The following is an 18,553-nucleotide window of genomic DNA, read 5'->3' as shown; positions in this document are numbered from 1 at the left end:
ACTAAAATCTAAAACCGCCAGTAATGTACATCGTACCAGCTCCTTCTTGGCCTCCAAAGAAAAACAAGCCTTCTAGGCGATAGCGATAGATTAATGTGTGTAGAATGTTCCCTCTGCATGGCGTGCTGGCAGGTGGCTGAGGGTGGAAGGTCACAGCAAGTCACGAAACAGCTAGCTCTAAACCTTGTTTACTGTACCCTCCGAGACAACATTTAGTCATACATTTAACTAAACTTTCAGAAGTGCTTACTAGATGATGTTGCATTAATTTTGAAGTTTTATCAGCGATTTCCTTCAGACAACATCCCATCATGGCGCCCCTCAGAGAAGTGACGCACACGAACATCCCCCAAGCTCCCTTAATTACACCCAACAATGATATAGATGACAACAGCTAAGCATAATAATTTGGAGGTTGGGAACACCAGAGGAAGCATATTGGCCATTACCCTTAAAAAGGTATCAATTTAGGGTTAATAACTAGTTGTGTTTGGGACAGTAATGTGGCGAGATGGCTCCCCTGATGGAGCTGGAAGAGACACAAAGAGATGGAACTGTTGCAGATGGACCGTAACAAGAGATTGGATTCCAAGGGGAGATCATCGCTTAAGTCAGAGCAGAGAGCCTAATGATATAATAGAGAAGTCTGAAAATTATGGAAGGTTATTATGGACCCAATTTAAGAGGGAGGACTTCTCCTGTTGATGCACCGACGCGCCTTATCAAGTGCTGTTTATTTATATTCCCTGTGAAGGATTCGTCACATCTGGCAGAGGTTTTTGAGTGCAAAGAAATCAAGCTAAGCACATAAGTCGATAATACAGTCTGTCAGGCGCCACCTAATGTTTTTTAAACACCTAAAACCAAGTGACAATTTGATATAATCTGAAATGTAATGCAGTTCTCACACTCAAGAGTGGATGGAGGGACTGGATGGATGGAAGGAAGGATTTCTCTGGCTCCCTCATCTGTATTCTGCTACAGTCCACATGAATGAATCAGATAGTGATGGTCTGTTTCTCTCCCACTGTCTCCATCCCTTCCTCCACCTCTCTCTATACCTGTTCTCTCTGCCATGACCCTTCACTGTCTTTCCCTGTCTATTTTCCCTCCTCTCCATTTTCTTCTTATCCACTCTGTCCTCTCTCCTCCTCAAATCCATCCCTCATCTCTCCTTCATCTTGTACGTCCTCATCTTCACTTTCTCTTTCATTTCCTCTCCCCCTCTACTTGCTCTCTCATTCCCACCTTCTTCTCTTATCTACCTCACCTCTCTCTCTCATCCACTCTTTTTGGCGCTCTGTCTTGCTCTCCTCAAAACATTGCCATCTTCACTCCTATCTCTCTCTTGCTCCTACGTATCTCCACCCCTCCATTCCTCTCTTTCACACTCTTCCCTCACATCGCCCTCCTCACTAGCTCCCTTGAAACCCCTCCACTTCTCTTTCTTTCCAACCCTCTATCTTCCCCCTCTCTCTTTCTCACCATCTTTCCCTCTCTACGCCGTCAACCCCTTCTCTCACCCCCTCCCTCCATACCTGTACTGCTCTCTCTTTTACCCCTCCCCATCCACCATTCCACTTCCTGCTCTCCTTCATCCCTTCCCTTTGTCCATCTCTCCTCTCTCTAATTCCCTCCCTCCTCCTCTCCCCACAGGTGGTGTGTGCATTGCCCAGTCTCTGAAGATCCCCAGGGAGCCCAAGCCGGGGGAGTTTGACAAGCTTATTCTGCGATTGCTTGAGACCTCCAACGCCCGAGCCGTCATCATGTTTGCCAATGAGGACGACATTAGGTGTGTGTCTCTGTCTCACACACACACACACACACACACACACACACACACACACACACACACACACACACACACACACACACACACACACACACACACACACACACACACACACACACACACACACACACACACAGTCAGTGCACTCCTTCAGTCAGTGCACTCTAGTCGCCATCGAGTTAAAAACAGTGTTTATCCTCCATCAATTAATCCACAAACCCTTCACTGTGGATTGAGATAACAATGTTCCCGATTAACTCCGGGACACTATAGGTAAGATGGCCTGTCTATGCGGCGGAGTGCATTGTATTGCAGTTCCTTTCAGCACATAAAGAACTCTGGTTATCTCGCCTTGATGTGAATAATATTGAATTAAGCGGCAATGATCATCTGCACATTTGAATACTAGAACTCGAATGAAAGCTGTCTCAACTGAACACCTGCAACTCGAAAGAGGGAGAAAAAAACTATATTTCTAATGCTCCTCAACCGAAAGCTCAGCACCTGAGGGTAATAAGTAAACTCAGTTTCCCAAACTCCAGAGGACTGGGTAGAGCCACAGATCTTTCCTAAAATTGTTATATTAGACCGGATCTCCCTGAGGTTGAACTGAGGAGGAGTTGAGAACGTCTGGTGAGGGTGGCTTTGCAGGAATCAAAACTGTAATATGGTTTCCTTCCACATTTACCAATTTCTTTAAATAGCTATATGGAAGCCATCAGGTTAGCAAAGCTTAGCTGGATCATTGGAGATATTGGATACATATCTCAGTTTGGGCAATGACAGTTGAATATCTTTCCCTCTCTCTTTATAATTGTATATATATTTTTTTTTTAATTGAACCATTATATAACCATTATTTCATTTATTTAATTATTTAATTTAACCATCATTATTTTATTCCACATTTTCATTTACAGCAATGACCTGGGGAATAGTTATAGGGGAGAGGAGGGGGATGAATGAGCCAGTTGGAAGCTGGGGATGATTAGGTGGCCATGATGGTACGGTATGAGGGCCAGATTGGGAATTTAGCCAGGACAAAAGGGTTAACACCCCTACTCTTACACTAAGTGGCATGGGATCTTTTAGTGACCAGAGAGTCAGGATACCCCTTTAATTCTCATCAAAAAGATGGTACCCTACACAGGGAAATATCCCCAATCACCGCCCTGGGGAATTAGGATCTTTTTTTAGACGAGAGGAAAGAGTGCCTCCTACTGGCTCTCCACAACACTTCCAGCAGCATCTGGTCTCCCATCCTGGACCGACCCTACTTAGCATCAGTGGCAAGCCAGTGTTGGGATGCAGGGTGGTATGCTGTTGGATGATGTTGCGGTTGGGGTCGAACATATACAAGAAGTGAATCGGAATTAAGTTCATTTAAATTCAGTGAATCAAAATTCAGTGATTCGGAATGTAACAACTTTGTCTTCTTCTCACAGGCGTATCCTGGACGCGGCCAAACGCAACAACGAGACTGGTCACTTCCTTTGGGTTGGTTCAGACAGCTGGGGGTCCAAGATCTCCCCTGTGGTCCAGCAGGAGAGAGTGGCAGAGGGGGCCATCACCATCCTCCCCAAGAGAGCCTCCGTGGACGGTGAGAGAACAGGAGACGCTGAGCTTTATTGACTCTACTCAGCAAACAATGGGAAATAATGCATGTGTTTGAAGCACTGTGAGATGTACAACACTTTTGTGTTATAGGATGTGGCTTCAGGCTGAAATAAGTGTATTTTGCCTCTGTTTTTATTGTTCTCCTCAATTTTCATCCTTATCTCAGCCTTCGACCGTTACTTCCGGAGTCGCTCCCTCTCCAATAACAGAAGGAACGTGTGGTTCGCGGAATTTTGGGAAGAAAACTTTGCGTGCAAGTTAGGGATGCATGGCAAGCGACCTGGGAGCCCCAAGAAATGCACAGGTACAGCATGTTCTTTCTTAAGCACTGAGGGAAGAGCATTATCTGGGGACGAGGAAGTACCCTCCGGCAGAGGTCTGTGCATTCCCTCAGTGCAAACCTGACTGTTTAAACAGTGCACTGCAGAGATTAGACAGTGAACAACAGAGAGACAATAGTCTGTTGCTGGGGTGTATATTCATCCCAATGCTATACAGACCCTAACCATGATAGTCTGGACCATCTCACACCCCAGCCAATCAATGCCATGCTTTTGGTAGCCAAGATGTGATGGATGGATGGCACAGGAGGTTGGTGGTACCTTACTTGGGAAGGACAGGCTCATGGTAATGGCCAGAGCGGAATAGGTGGAATGGTATCAAACACATCAAACACATGGTTCCCATGTGTTTGATACCATTCCATAAGCTCTGTTCCAGCCATCATTATAACTTATAACTCCAGTTATAGCACTGGAATTTCACTTTCAATATCTCTGGGAATATGTAGTGGAAAGGGTTTGCTCTAGCTTGAAATGGGAAACATCCGTATGTAGCACTCTGCGAATGTACAGTAACTCTCCCAGGCGCAAGCAGCCATTTTGCAGAGACATGCTGTACGTCTGAAGATGTGGATGCATGTGTTTGTGTTGAAGACCTCTGGAGACAAAGGCATCGGATCCACACATTCTGTGCAAATGTGTTTCTTTGAGTGTGTGTGTGTGTGTGCAGGGAAACTTTACATTGTGTTTGAATTCATTATCTTTCTATAATAACAATTGAAGTCATAAAGACAATGCAGGATGTGAGTGTATTAATGTGGCTGTGTTTGAGCTTTTTCTCGCGGCCGGGGATATGCAGAGGCAGACGGCTGTCCGCTGCCCATATCCCAGACGACACTTATTGTTCTGACACGGTGACTTGAAATAATGAGAATAATTATGGAGCTGTTGTCGCCGTGCTCTCTCTCTCTCTCTCACCCCCCCCCAATAGGATGCACACAACGCTGCAGTGCTGATAGATTCGTCTGTTAACAACACAGCCAGATCGCCTGATTATTATCATTTTTTCTAAGTCAGTAGGGGAGGCATCAAATCACGACAGCGTGACAAAAAAGGCAGTGGATTCTGTCATTAACAAAGCGCATGCGCCATGATCCAGTGAAAGCAAGTGGCACATACTAACTATTGTGTGCAGGAAATTATAAAAAGGTCTTGCACTTAAGCCGACTGAGGGAGACAGCCAGATCAGCCCGAGGGTGTTCCAAAATGAATTCCACATCACTAAGCTTAGCATATACAGCGCTTGTCTACTGAGAGTTGCATTGTGCCGACGACAATGTCCCCACTGTGTGGGCGAAAAAAAATGTAATCCTTGATGATTTTGAGGAGTTTTTCTGGAACACAGGCACTTTGGGACAAATCCTTTGGAGACATGGCAGACACACCAAACAGGATTTGGTAAACGCACGGTGAGAGTAGCCAGGCAGCAACAGGACCGAGGGGAGAAGAAAAAAGAAACACCAATCTCAGCTTTCCAAAAATACCCCCATGTTCGTATCTCCCTCCATTATAAAGCTCATGTAATTTTGCCTGAGCAAGGTAGACGGTTTGAAATCTGTTTGCCCCTGTCAAAAGCACTCCGGGCTTTTTCACTCTATTCTTTCCCTGGTGTGGGAGCGATGGGAGCAGCTTGAGTAAATTTTATTAGCAACTCGAGATTGAGTTTTAGTGCCGTGAGGAGAGGAGCTGCATGGGCATCTTTTATCTGGAGCTGTCGCTGTCTGCAGAGTACTCATGCAACAAGACAAACAGCTGAATCAGCACCACCTCTGATCATTGTCCATATGTGTGTTTGTGCGTGTGCATGTCTGTGTGTGTGTGTGTGTGTGTGTGTGTGTGTGTGTGTGTGTGTGTGTGTGTGTGTGTGTGTGTGTGTGTGTGTGTGTGTGTGTGCACGTGTGTGTGCATATTTTTTTGTTTGTGGCCATTGCAATATCACACAATATCGCCATCCCTCTCTTAAACCTATAAAGAAAAGGAAAAGTGCTGACATGCTGAAGAATGCATTTTGTGTTTAGAACCAGGTGTTTGGTGCAGACAAAGAGTACCAGTCAAAATATGCCAAGAGTGTGCAAAGCTGCCATCAAGGCAAAGGGTGGCTACTTTGCAGAATCTCAAATTGTAAATATATTTTGATTTCATAAAAGACACAAGGTGAGACCCAGATGCAGACACAGGAGGCAGATGGTTTGAGTCTCTGATATTTATTGAACAACGAGGGGCAGGCAAGAGGCAAGTCGAAGACAGGCAAGAGTTCATAACCAGGTCAGAGTCCGAACAGTACAGGGCGGAAGGCAGGCTCGAGGTCAGGCCTAGGCAGAATGGTCAGGCAGGCTCGAGGTCAGGCCTAGGCAGAATAGTCAGGCAGGCGGGCTAGGTGTCAGGGCAGGCAAAAGGTCAGAACCGGGAGGACTAGAAAAGAGAGACTAGGAAAAACAGGAGCTTGGAAAAATGCTGGTTGACTTGGCAAGACAGGACGAACTGGCAACAGACAAACAAAGAACACAGGTATAAATACACTGTGGGTAGTGGGGAAGATGGGTGACACCTGGAGGGGGGTGAAGACAATCACAAGGACAGGTGAAACAGATCAGGGTGTGACAGATTTGTTTAACACTTTTTTGGTTACTACATGATTCCATATGTGTTATTTCATAGTTTTGATGTCTTCACTATTATTCTACAATGTAGAAAATACAATAAAAAGAAAGAAAAGCCCTGGATTGAGTAGGTGTGTCCAAACTTTTGACTGGTGTGTGTATGTGCATCTGTCTATGTAAGCAAATGTGTGCACAGACGTATGTGTCATCACATAGACGGAGTAAACAGGAAACCGTGAAATGGATGCACCTTCGTTGGCATACAATAAGTGCTCTCAGACATTAACATCAGATACTGTATCCTGTGAAATGTCAATGATGTTTGATTTAGCGTTGCGTCACAGCTATGCTCTCTTCTCTCATTACATCCTATGTGAGTCTAAGGTTTAGTCATACTGCAGTGCAAAGTGCCATTATACAATCACAGATGTATCCACTTGCTTCTTATGTAGTTCTTACCCTGCAGTGTTTCCTCTTCACTATTAAGTTGGGCAACCCACCTGGCCGCCACCCACTTCCAGCCTCAATTGCCCACCAGGAAACAAAGGCTTGTCCAGATACCCCAAGGCAGAATGTTTAGTCACAAACACACACTCACATCACTGGTGGAACAGCTCTATAGTTTCTCCTACCTTGAAGCAACAAATACAGAACTGAAGCCATAGAAGTAATGGTACAAAAGCTGTTCTCCACTGGGAAACGGAAAGAGTCATAGGATCAACAGACACTTATGCACCAAGCAGTGGTACACGATCCACTGCAATGTGATATAATGCAGAACTAGTGGGTCACTTCAACAACTAAAATAAATTGTTTTGTTCTTTGAAAGAGTGTCTGTGTGTCAAGTAGGTCAGGCGTGTTAAGTGCTCTGTTAAATTATAATTGCTCTGCGTCGCAAACTCCTCATTTAGTTCTCTGTTGCTCAGTTTTTCAGTATCTTGCGGTGATGATAACATTGAATACTCTGTGAGCACTTATCTTTAGTAGCGGAGGAGAGGGAATCAAAAGGAACTCAATATCGAAAGGGATATACTTCAGCTCTATGGTGCAAATGCTCTCTGGTTTTGACACGTCATATATTAAATGGAGGTTTTCACGCAATTAAATAGCTGTCACTTCATATTACGAACTGTCATTTTTTGTTATTTCTTGACAGAACTCCGGGGGCCAGCATCAATCTCATCCTCATCCTCATCCTCAGGCAAAATGGTAGTGAATTGTATACCATGATAATGATTTCCAATGAACCCTTACTGTATTGTGTTCCTTATTCTTTCTAGTGTTTTGTTACATTGTATGTCTTCAGGCTATGTGGGCATTTTGGTCCATAAATCACAGTAAATAAGGGGTAAACACCCTTTTGTGGTCCTATTGATTTTCATGTATTAGTCTGAAAGAGAGAGTGAGAGAGGGGGAGGGGGATGGGTAGCGAGAGAGGGGAGAGAAAGAGAGGGGGGAGACAGAGAGAGAGAGTCAATTGAGGGAAAAATTTGAACATGTGGGGATGGTCTTGAAGGGCTTTGATCATTGATGGTAATTAATCAGGATAATTAAATATCTTTATTGACACAATGGCCTAAGGTCAGAGGGGACGTGTCTACATTCCATCAAGCTGTCCGTTTGCTGCTGGTGATATTGTCAGCATTCGTCTCTGGTGATGAGCTGGAAACATGTTCACAGTCTGTACAGTAGCTCTAAGCAACTCATTTCCCATCTCTAAATTATTGATTTTTTTTAGCTTTGTTTAACTAGGCAAGTCAGTTAAGAAAAAATTCTTATTTTCAATGATGGCCTAGGAACAGTGGGTTAACTGCCTTGTTCAGGGGCAGAACAACAGATTTGATCTTGCAACCTTTCGGTTACTAGTCCCAACGCTCTAACCACGAGGCTACTTGCCACCCCCAAATGAGTGTGTCCATTGTTTTTTAAAGCAATACAATAACTCCTACCACTCATCCAAGCAAGGAAATCCATGCAATGACTGCAGAATTGTTTTTCCCCCTCCTCTTTGTCCCTACTGTTAACGTCATCATACTTTCCCCGGTATAGATTATGTGATTTCATTAGAACTAAGCACATAGGCACTTAGTCAAAATGAACAATTGAAGAAAAAAATAACTTAGTGTTTCAATTAAACATTGGTATAGGTACTGGTATACCTACTACAGTCACATCCAAAATTGTTAAAGATTGTAAAAGACTATATAAAATAAATCATACAAATACTGAGCTAAACTCCAAAAAATGTTCAAATTATGTTTTATTATACTAATTTTGTTGAACAAGTAATATAATTTTTTTCTCAAAAAGATGTGTCTAAATAATTGTTACTTTTACTTTGCAAGGGTAACGGCACTGAACCTTTTTCTAGAATGTTTTATGAGATTGGAGAACACATTGGGAAGTCTCTTAGACCATTCCTCTATACAGAATCTTTCCAGGTCCTTGATATCCTTCGGTCTGCACTTATGGACTGCCCTCTTCAATCAAAACCACAGGTTTTCAATGGGGTTCAAGTACAGGGACTGAGATGGCCATTGCAAAATGCAGATTTTTGGTCAATTAACAATTTATGGATTTTGATGTGATTTTTTTTTCTCATATGAGCATAGCACCTGGTTCCAATCCAAGTACTAATGCCGTTAGCAAGCTCCAGGCATTTACATTTGTTACAGTCATTAAAGATTTTTTTCTCGTAACCTTTCCAAAGAGCCTATTGGCATGCAACAGTAATTGTAGATTAAGAGACTTGGTGACCCAAAGATTCAACCAATTTCTGTAATTCTCTAACTGTGGCCCTTCTTCGCCTCCAGAACATCTGACAAGTTACACATGTTACCTCTACCAGGCAAGTTTACCACTGTTCCAGTGGTTTTGAACTTCGTAATTATTGAGCAAATAGTGGTTAGTGGTTAGCGGTATATATGCATAGTGTATGCATGCAATATAGCTCAGTATTTTTATTATTATTTTTAGAAATAATGTTTTGCTCATCAAGGTTTACATACAGTAACTCAGTAATGCAATGGAGTATTTTCCCTTGTTTTAGGCCACAGCTTGTTTTTGTCCACAGCTCACATATTTCAATTTCGCTTTCCTATTATGCAACAGACAGACTTGTCCACAGATGCCCTGAGCTTTCAATATTTACGGCACAATCACTTCATGCCTCCAGTTATGACTTGCTGATGTGTTTCTGATGTATTCTAACCTTGAACAATGGCAGTAAGAATAGAAAACTAAACCGGAGCAAGATTGGTACGATTGCAGCTTTAACCAACAATGTGGATCAGAATCAATGCAGACTGCCCTGAGACAAAGAAAGCAGGCTGATGTCAATTGGACTTAATTATAAATATTTTATTACAGATTTCTGCTTTGATGCACTTTACCTCAGCCGAGCAAAGTAGCCAATTTGTATCCTCTTTTGAAAAATGTTGCTACTGTTCTCTTCCCTTTTTTAAATTTTATTTAACCAGGCAAGTCAGTTAAGAACAAATTCTTATTTACAATTGACGGCCTACCCCATCCAAACCCAGATGACACTGGGTTGATTGTGCACCGCCCTATGGGACTCCCAATCAGCCTGGTATTGAACCAGGGTCTGTAATGATGCTTCTAGCACTGAGATGCAGTGCCTTAAGACCGCTGTGCCACCCGGGAGCCCCCTTCAAGCATGCAAAGATACAAAATACTGAACAAATTCCCTGAAAGAGGTTGGAGTCACATGAAAGCTTACTCTTGGCAGACATTTTGTCCTGCCCATTGATGCCACATCTTTGCACTCCTGTGTGCTTGATTCCAAACATATCCAGATCAAACGCAATCTTGACAAAAACCCAGTCTGTCGCCCTTTCCCTCCATTTTTGTCTACTGGTTCTCTTCCCTCTAATGACTTGGCTTCTTGATTTGAAAGCAGAGTGACAGTCAGGGGAGGAGTCACCTTCTATTGGAGGTTGGAGATGGAAGCTAAGTGCATAGCGCTCAGGAACATTTTGGAACGTACACTTTTGATTAGGGATTTTCTTCAAAGAGTCTTATAGGATAATATGTTACATCTTCCGCCAGACATCTTCCCAAGCTTGTTATAGTATCAAAGGCCTGCTCTTGACATTCCCCTTTGAAAATAATGGTGAAGCTGAAGTGAATTGATGCGAAGGGTTTCTAACACCAGCCAATCTCTTAGGGGAGATAGTGTGGGTCGGACAAAATATAGGTCTGACTTACGATACAGTCGTGGCCAAAAGTTTTGAGAATGATACAAATATACATTTTCACAACGTCTGCTGCCTCAGTTTGTATGATGTCAATTTGCATATACTCCAGAATGTTATGAAGAGTGATCAGATGAATTGCAAAGTCCCTCTTTGCCATGCAAATGAACTGAATCCCCCAGAAACATTTCCACTGCATTTCAGCCCTGCCACAAAAGGACCAGCTGACATCATGTCAGTGACTCTCTCATTAACACAGGTGTGAGTGTTGATGAGGACAAGGCTGGAAATCTCTCTGTCATGCTGATTGAGTTCGAATTACAGACTGAAAGCTTCAAAAGGAGGGTGGTGCTTGGAGTCCTTGTTCTTACTCTGTCAACAATGGTTACTTGCAAGGAAATATGTGCCATCATCATTGCTTTGCACAAAAAGGGCTTCACAGGCAAGGATATTGCTGCCAGTAAGATTGCACCTAAATCAACCATTTATCGGATCATCATGAACTTCAAGGAGAGAGGTACAATTGTTGTGAAGAAGGCTTCAGGGTGCCCAAGAATGTCCAGCAAGCACCAGGAACAGCTGCGGGATCGGGGAACCACCAGTACAGAGCTTGATCAGGAATGGCAGCAAGCAGGTGTGAGTGCATTTGCACGTACAGTGAGGCGAAGACTTTTGGAGGATTGCCTGGTGTCAAGAAGGGCAGCAAAGAAGCCACTTCTCTCCAGGAAAAACATCAGGGACAGACTGATATTCTGCAAAAGGTACACGGACTGGACTGCTGAGGACTGGGGTAAAGTAATTTTCTCTGATGACCCCCCTTTCCGATTGTTTGGGGCATCTGGAAAAAAGCTTGTCCAGAGAAGACAAGGTGAGCACTACCATCAGTCCTGTGTCATGCCAACAGTAAAGACAATTCATGTGTGGGGTTGCTTCTCAGCCAAGGGAGTGGGGTGAGTGAGCCCACCCAATTTTACCTAAGAACACAGCCATGAATAAAGAATGGTACCAACACATCCTCCGAGAGTAACTTCTCCCAACCAAGGGTCAACACTGCAAATATTGACTCTTTGCATCAACTTCATGTAATTGTCAATAAAAGCCTTTGACACTTATGAAATGCTTGTAATTATACTTCAGTATTCCATAGTAACATCTGACAAAAATATCTAAAGACACTGAAGCAACAAACTTTGTGGAAATTAATATTTGGGTCATTCTCAAACTTTTTGCTTCGACTGTACACTGGCCATTAACATCCTACCTGTAGATTTTCAGCCCAACACTAATCTAGTACACCTGATTCTAATAATTATCTGGTTGATAAACTGAATCAGATTAGTTATAACTGAGGTTGGAGTAAAAACCTACAGGAGAGTAGTTCTCCGGAAACAGGGTTGGAGAGCACTGGTCTACGTTTAGACAGGACGATAGGGCTTTGAAGGCTTTGGAATGAATAGCCTTTACATTTATATTTTTTACAGGCCTTGTATAAGGCACTCAGTAAAGTCAGATGGTTGTAGGAAATAGATCTCAACATCTTGGACAGAATACAGTCGTAAAAACAATGAACCCAGATAAGAGTGGAAAATGTAGTCTGAGGACTTGTAGTCAGGTAGTCTGAGGACTTGTATTAGCGGCCAGAAGTGTCCTGCCAGTATCCTGACAAATTCCCTAGGGCTACTTCCTCCTTGCCAAGAAACAGGAGATCTGACAAGGATATGCAAATATCATGCCTGAATTGTATATATCGTTAATTGCTAATGTATACATTTTCTATGTAGAAAAAAAAATACAAAAACACACATCAACTCCCACCTCCCTTCACGGCATTCGTAGCAGGCTGCTGTAATTCAAATAGAGACATGTGCAAGGCAACAAAATAGACTGGGCCAGTGTGTAATTGCACATTTGCTAGTTTAAAAGCATTCTAAATATTAAATATCTTAATGAGCAAAACAGAAAGTCATTAGCAGAGCCCCTGTTAATGGAATGATATACAGTGCCTTTGGAAAGTATTCAGACCGCTTGACTTTTTCCACATTTTATTAAGTTACAGACTTATTCTAAAATGGATTACATAAAACCATTTCCTCAGCAATCTACACACAATGCCCTATAATGACGAAGCGAAAACAGGTTTTTAGACATTTTTTACAAAGTTATTAAAAAACAAAAACAGAATACCTTATTTACATAATTATTCAGACCCTTTGATATGAGACTTGAAATTGAGCTCAGGTGCATCCTGTTTCCATTGATCATTATTGAAATCGAGGGAGGAAGTGCCTTGGTCAGGGAGGTGAACAAGAACCCGGTGGTCACTCTGACAGAGCTCCAGAGTTCTTCTTTGGAGATGGGAGAAACTTCCAGAAGGACAACCATCTCTGTAGCTCTCCAGCAATCAGGCCTTTATGGTAGAGTGGCCAGACAGAAGCCAATCCTCAGTAAAAGGCAATGACAGCTCGCTTGGAGTTTGCAAAAAGGCACCTAGACTCTCAAACCATGAGAAACAAGATTCTCTGGTCTGATAAAACCAAGACTGATGAATGCCATGTGTCATGTCTGGAGGAAACCTGGCACCATCCCTACGGTGAAGCATGTAGGTGGCAGCATCATACTGTGGGGATGTTTTTCAGTGGTAGGGACTGGGAGACTAATCAGGATTGAGGGAAAGATAAATGGAGCAAAGTACAGAGAGATCTTTGATGAAAACCTGTTTCAGAACACTATGGACCTCAGACTGGGGCGAAGGTTTACCTTCCAATGGGACAACGACCCTAAGCACAGAGCCAAGACAACGTAGGAGTGTCTCTGAATGTCCTTGAGTGGCCCATCCAAAGCCCAGACTTGATGCTGATCTAACATGTCTGAAGAGACCTGCAAATAGCTGTGCAGCGACGCTCCCCATCCGACCTGACAGAGCTTGAGAGGATCTGAAGAGAAGAATGGGAGAAATTCCCCAAATACAGGTTTGCCAAGCTTGTAGCGTCATACCCAAGAAGACTCAAGGCTGTAATCGCTGCCAAAGGTGCTTCAATAAAGTACTGAGTAAAGGGTCTGAATACTTATGTAAATGTTATATTTCAGTTTTTTATTGTTAATACATTTGCTAAAATTTATAGAAAACAGTTTTTGCTTTGTCATTATAGGGTGTTGTGTGTAGATTGATGAAGACAATTTTTTATGTATTTCGTTTTAGAATAAGTCTAACATAACAACATGTGGAAAAGGTCAAGAGGTCTGAATACGTTCCGAATGCAATGTTCTAAGAAGCTTTGATTGGATTGATTATGATTATGTCAATATCATACTTTCAAAATCTTAGCTAGGAAGCTAGACAGGCTGTCATCATCATGAATCAAGTCGATAATCTACTATTATTTTCAATGATGATGAGAAATTATACATAAAATGAATCGGTGCTCATTAGCCATTGGACATAAACATTACACAACAAAAAAGTTGGAAATTGCAATTTAACAATGAGTGGTTTGGAAGGAATCAGTGGTTAACTGCAAACTTTTCAAAGCAATCACTAGCCTGCTATTCAGTGGAGTGGGTGTGTAATTGGAGTGGGTGTGTGGTCCTAGTCTGGGTTTTTTCCAAGCTTAAAAGGAGAAACATTCACATGCAACACCCTGGGCCAGAAAAGGTTGAATACATTGGTGATGCTGTCAATCCAGCATGACTTCTGCCACGTACAAGACAACTGGAAACTGGGAAATCTCAGACTTCAGTGATTTCAGGACAACTGGGAACTACGTAAATACGTAATCCAACTCGGGCCTCTTTCTAGAGCTCCAACCTGAAGATCACTTTCAGACCTGATTCAACCTTTTTTTTCCAGAGTTCCCAGTTGTCTTGAAAGTTCCATAAATCCAGAGAATGCCAGACTTTGATGACAAAATTTGATGACAAAATTTACCCACAAGAAGGACCGCCGCGCCACCTTCCTGTTTAAGTGAGCAAAGGTGACTCCAAAAAATGTATTGTATGCTGCTGCATAAATTATGTAATATGCCAGGGAGATATTTATACTGTAGCTAAGAAAGTAAGCTGTTAGTAGCCCATGTGTTCACCTTTGTCACACTCTGGTCGTAATATATTGTGTTTGTCTTCATTTATTTGGTCAGGCCAGGGTGTGGCATGGGTTTATTGTGGTGTGTTTTGTCTTGGGGTTTTGTGGGGTGTTGGGTGTGTGGCTTAGTGGGGTTATCTAGCAAGGTCTATGGCTGTCTGGAGTGGTTCTCAGAGGCAGGTGTTTATCGTTGTCTCTGATTGGGAACCATATTTAGGCAGCCATATTCTTTGAGTATTTCGTGGGTGATTGTTCCTGTCTCTGTGTTTGTTGTCACCAGATAGGCTGTATAGGTTTTCACGTTCCGTTTGTTGTTTTGATCTGCCGGATCCAACTACCTGCCTGAGCTTCCTCTCAGTGCTGAGCTTCCTCTCAGTGCTGAGCTTCCTCTCAGTGTTGAGCTTCCCCTCAGTCCCGAGCTGCCCCTCAGTCCCGAGCTGTCCCTCAGTTCAGTGGGGTTCTGGGTGAGGACTACTAGGCCATGGTTGGTTTGGAAGAGAACGTGAGCCGGGTGCACCATTCTCCTTGCGGAGATGGTGCAAAATCCACCAACACGGTCGGTCCCTGGGATTGGGCTGGCCAACACGATTCGGTTTGCTTGGAAGGAGAAGGAGTTGGAGCCTTTAGGACGGGAAACTTTTGGAAGGACAATCTCGATGGGGATTCTAAAGCTGACGGTGAAGGACGTGTTTTGTTTCCAAGGCAACTCGTTGGAGGGAGCATACGACGTGGCACTAAATACAGAGGAGAAACATGATGATATCCTGAGAAGAGCAAGAGCCGTGGGAGGTGAGAGGCCGATGACCCATTATGAAATAACAAGCCTGGCGAGGAACAACTTTAGGGTTGTAACTGTCAACATGTACAACCCATACGTTAAGGACGAAGAGGTGAGGGACTTTCTGGGGAGATTCATGGATAACGTCTCCTCAGCAAGGCACCTCAAAGACTCCCTTGGGTTTTGGAATGGGAGGAGAGGCTTCCAGGCCCTCCTCAGGGAGGACCCAAAGGGACATGGTGGCTACCTCCATCCTCCTGCTATGTTCTCCCTAGGGGCTGACAGGGGGACGTTGTTTTATGCACGTCAGCCCCCATTTTGCAGGCGCTGTATGGCCTATGGCCACATCTTCGCCTCGTGCAGCACAAGAAAATGCAGATTTTGTGGATCTGGGGAGCACGAGGCGAAGGATTGTGATGAGCCTAAGACGTGCCACGGGTGTGGCTCGTCAGCACACCTGTGGCGGGGGTGCCCGGCTCGTCAGAGGTCATACGCGTCTGCGGCTGGGGGGGAGCAGGAGCGGGGGATGGGGGAAGAAGAGGAGGGGAAGGAAGCATGCCTCATGACCAGAGTACAGGTCCAGAGGGGAAGGCGGCAAGGAAGGCGAGATGCAGGAAGAGACGTCGGGAGTACGGATGGTGTTATCACCGGTAGATATGGAGCAGGGGAGCATCGGGTGAGTCTCCTGGTTTTGCGTTTTTCTGTCTGGGTTTAGTATTTGATTGTATTACATGTTTTTATTTTATTCTTTCATGGGGTCTAATTTTACTTTTGTTAGTTTAAATGTAAGGGGTTTAAGGGATTTTGTTAAGAGGAGGGCGGTTTTTAGTTATCTGGAGGGTGTGGGGTTTGATCTTTGTTTTTTACAGGAGGTTCACCTGAGGGATGGAGGGGATGCTAGTAGGTTTAAGAGGGAGTGGGACAAGGGGTAGTCGGTTTGGGGTATTGGGGGGGTGCACTCATCGGGGGTAGGGATTTTGTGTGGGCACAGGGAGGTAAAAGTGGAGGGTTCTTTTGTGGTGATGCAGGGGAGGGTTATAGCGGTGGATGTCATGATAAGGGATTGTAAATTTAGATTAGTGGTGGTGTATGGGCCAGGTGGTGGCAGACAGGAGGGAGATGGTGGACTGTCTGGCGCCCCTGTGTGTCAGAAATAGGAAATTAGTGATAGGGGGGGACTTTAATACAGATTTAGGAATAGGGGGGATAGCAGTGCAGGCGCCATCACCGGGCTAATGGCTTGCCATGGTCTGGTTGATGGTGGCCTGCACACTACTCCGAAAATGGCCGGTCCTACATGGCGCAACTCCAGGGGGGTTGCGCGGAGGCTCGACTATATTTTTGTACCCAGGTCTTTGGGTAAGTTGTCTGGGCGGCTGTTGCCTGTTTTCTTTTCGGATCACGACGGGGTGCTCCTGCAGGTGGGGTCGCCAGCCTCTTTGGTAGGGGGTACTGGAAGTTAGATCGGGATGTGCTGGAGGAGCAGGCTTTTGTTGACAGGTTTTTTGGTTTCTTTTGGAGGCTTGAAGGCCTCCGGTCCATGTGCGAGGGGGTGTTAGAGGCAACCTCGGTGGGTCGTTTGACTGGGAGGGATCCGCAACCCTAAAGGCGCAGCTCAGGGATTTGCAGGAGCGGAAGGCTCGAGCTTTCCTGGAGCGTGCGCATAGTGGCTTTCTAGAAAACAATGAGACTTGTTCTGCTATGTTCTTTAAGTCGGTTAGGGCCAGACAGAGTAGGAAGGTAATGCATGGTGTTAGGGAAGAAAATGGTAGTATAGTTAGAGAACCAGAGGATATGGTCAGGGTGACAACTGATCATTTCCAAGGTTTATTTAAGGAAAGGGAAATAGATTTAGAGCAGGGAAATGTGTTTTTAGAACACTTGTCCAGGCGGTTGCCAGAGGACATTAGAGAAGTGATGGAGGCCCAAATCTCACTAGAAGAGGTTGAGAGCGCTCTTAGGAGGATCGGAAAAGGGAAGGTGCCTGGGATGGATGGGCTGCCGGCTGAGTTTTATCTCAAGTTTTGGGGTATACTTGGACCAGTGGTCCTCGAAGTCTTGAAGGCCATCCTTGAGACGGGGGTCCTGGGGGGATCAATGGCTGTTGGTGTGCTGTCACTTTTATATAAGAAGGGGGAAGTAACAGATCTTGGCAACTGGCGGCCGTTGACCATGCTGTGTGTAGATTACAAGCTACTTGCAAAGGTTTTAGCAGACCGGTTGCGCACAGACCTTCCCTACGTCGTCCATTAGGATCAGACATGCGGGGTAGAGGGCCGCTCTATTAGATGGAACCTACAGTAAATCAGGGACTCCATCGCTTGGGTTGAAGATAGAGGACTGCCTTTAATGGTAGCAGCGCTAGATCAGGCGAAAGCCTTTGATCGCGTGAATAGATCCTTTTTATTCAGAGTGTTAGGTCGATTAGGATTTGGGGAGAAGTTCATAGGATGGATTCGTACATTATATGTCGGAGCGGGGTGCCGAGTTAGTGTAAATAGTCACTTGGTTGATGTTTTTGACCTCTCGTCTGGGGTCAGGCAGGGGTGCCCACTCTCGGCTCTCTTCTTCGTTCTGTACATGGAGCCTCTGGGGGCTGCCATTAGGGCAGACACAGGGGTGGAAGGCTTGTTGATCCCTGGAAGTGGTGGGCTGCGTGTTAAGATGACGCAGTATGCCGACGACACTTCCTTGCTGCTGTGCAAGGACTCGTGCCTGACAAGGTCCCTTGCCATCTTTGGGTATTTCACCCGTTCAGCGGTTCTGAACCATACAAAGTCTTCCGTCAAGTTTTTCGGAAGATGGCGCAGTAGAACGGATGTGCCCGGGGGGTTATCTCTCTGTGAGGGGGCCCTGAGGATTCTCGGGGTCCATTTTGAGACCTCCGGCTCAGCGACGCTAAACTGGAACATGCGTATTGCAGTGGTACAGAGGAAGCTAGCAATGTGGAAGGCTAGGTATTTGTCTTTTATGGGCAAAGTCCTGGTCCTAAAGGTGGATGTGTTGCCATCTCTTTTGTATTTGGCGTACATCTACCCATTGCCGGCTTGTCTGAGGAGGCCTCTAGTGAGGCTTGTGTTTCAGTTCATGTGGAGCGGCAGGTGCGAGTGGGTCGCCAGGGCACGCATGCTCT

The 18,553-nt window shown here is 44.6% G+C and overlaps 1 protein-coding gene across 2 annotated transcripts in view; it reads left to right on the top strand.

The window, feature by feature from the left end:
- Positions 1-18,553, top strand: part of LOC135509569 (metabotropic glutamate receptor 8-like) — a 230,104-nt gene that overhangs the window by 165,749 nt on the left and 45,802 nt on the right. The window contains exons 3-5 of one of the 2 annotated variants that reach the window (XM_064930331.1): positions 1,657-1,792; positions 3,238-3,392; positions 3,576-3,713. In XM_064930331.1, the coding sequence (XP_064786403.1) occupies positions 1,657-1,792; positions 3,238-3,392; positions 3,576-3,713 (429 nt within the window). The remainder of the gene's footprint in view (positions 1-1,656; positions 1,793-3,237; positions 3,393-3,575; positions 3,714-18,553) is intronic. The other variant, XM_064930332.1, reaches the window with a different exon arrangement.

Source organism: Oncorhynchus masou, chromosome 22 (genome assembly GCF_036934945.1).
Source record: "Oncorhynchus masou masou isolate Uvic2021 chromosome 22, UVic_Omas_1.1, whole genome shotgun sequence".
In the NCBI taxonomy this organism is placed as follows: domain Eukaryota; kingdom Metazoa; phylum Chordata; class Actinopteri; order Salmoniformes; family Salmonidae; genus Oncorhynchus; species Oncorhynchus masou.
This window is presented reverse-complemented; position numbering and strand designations above follow the sequence as displayed.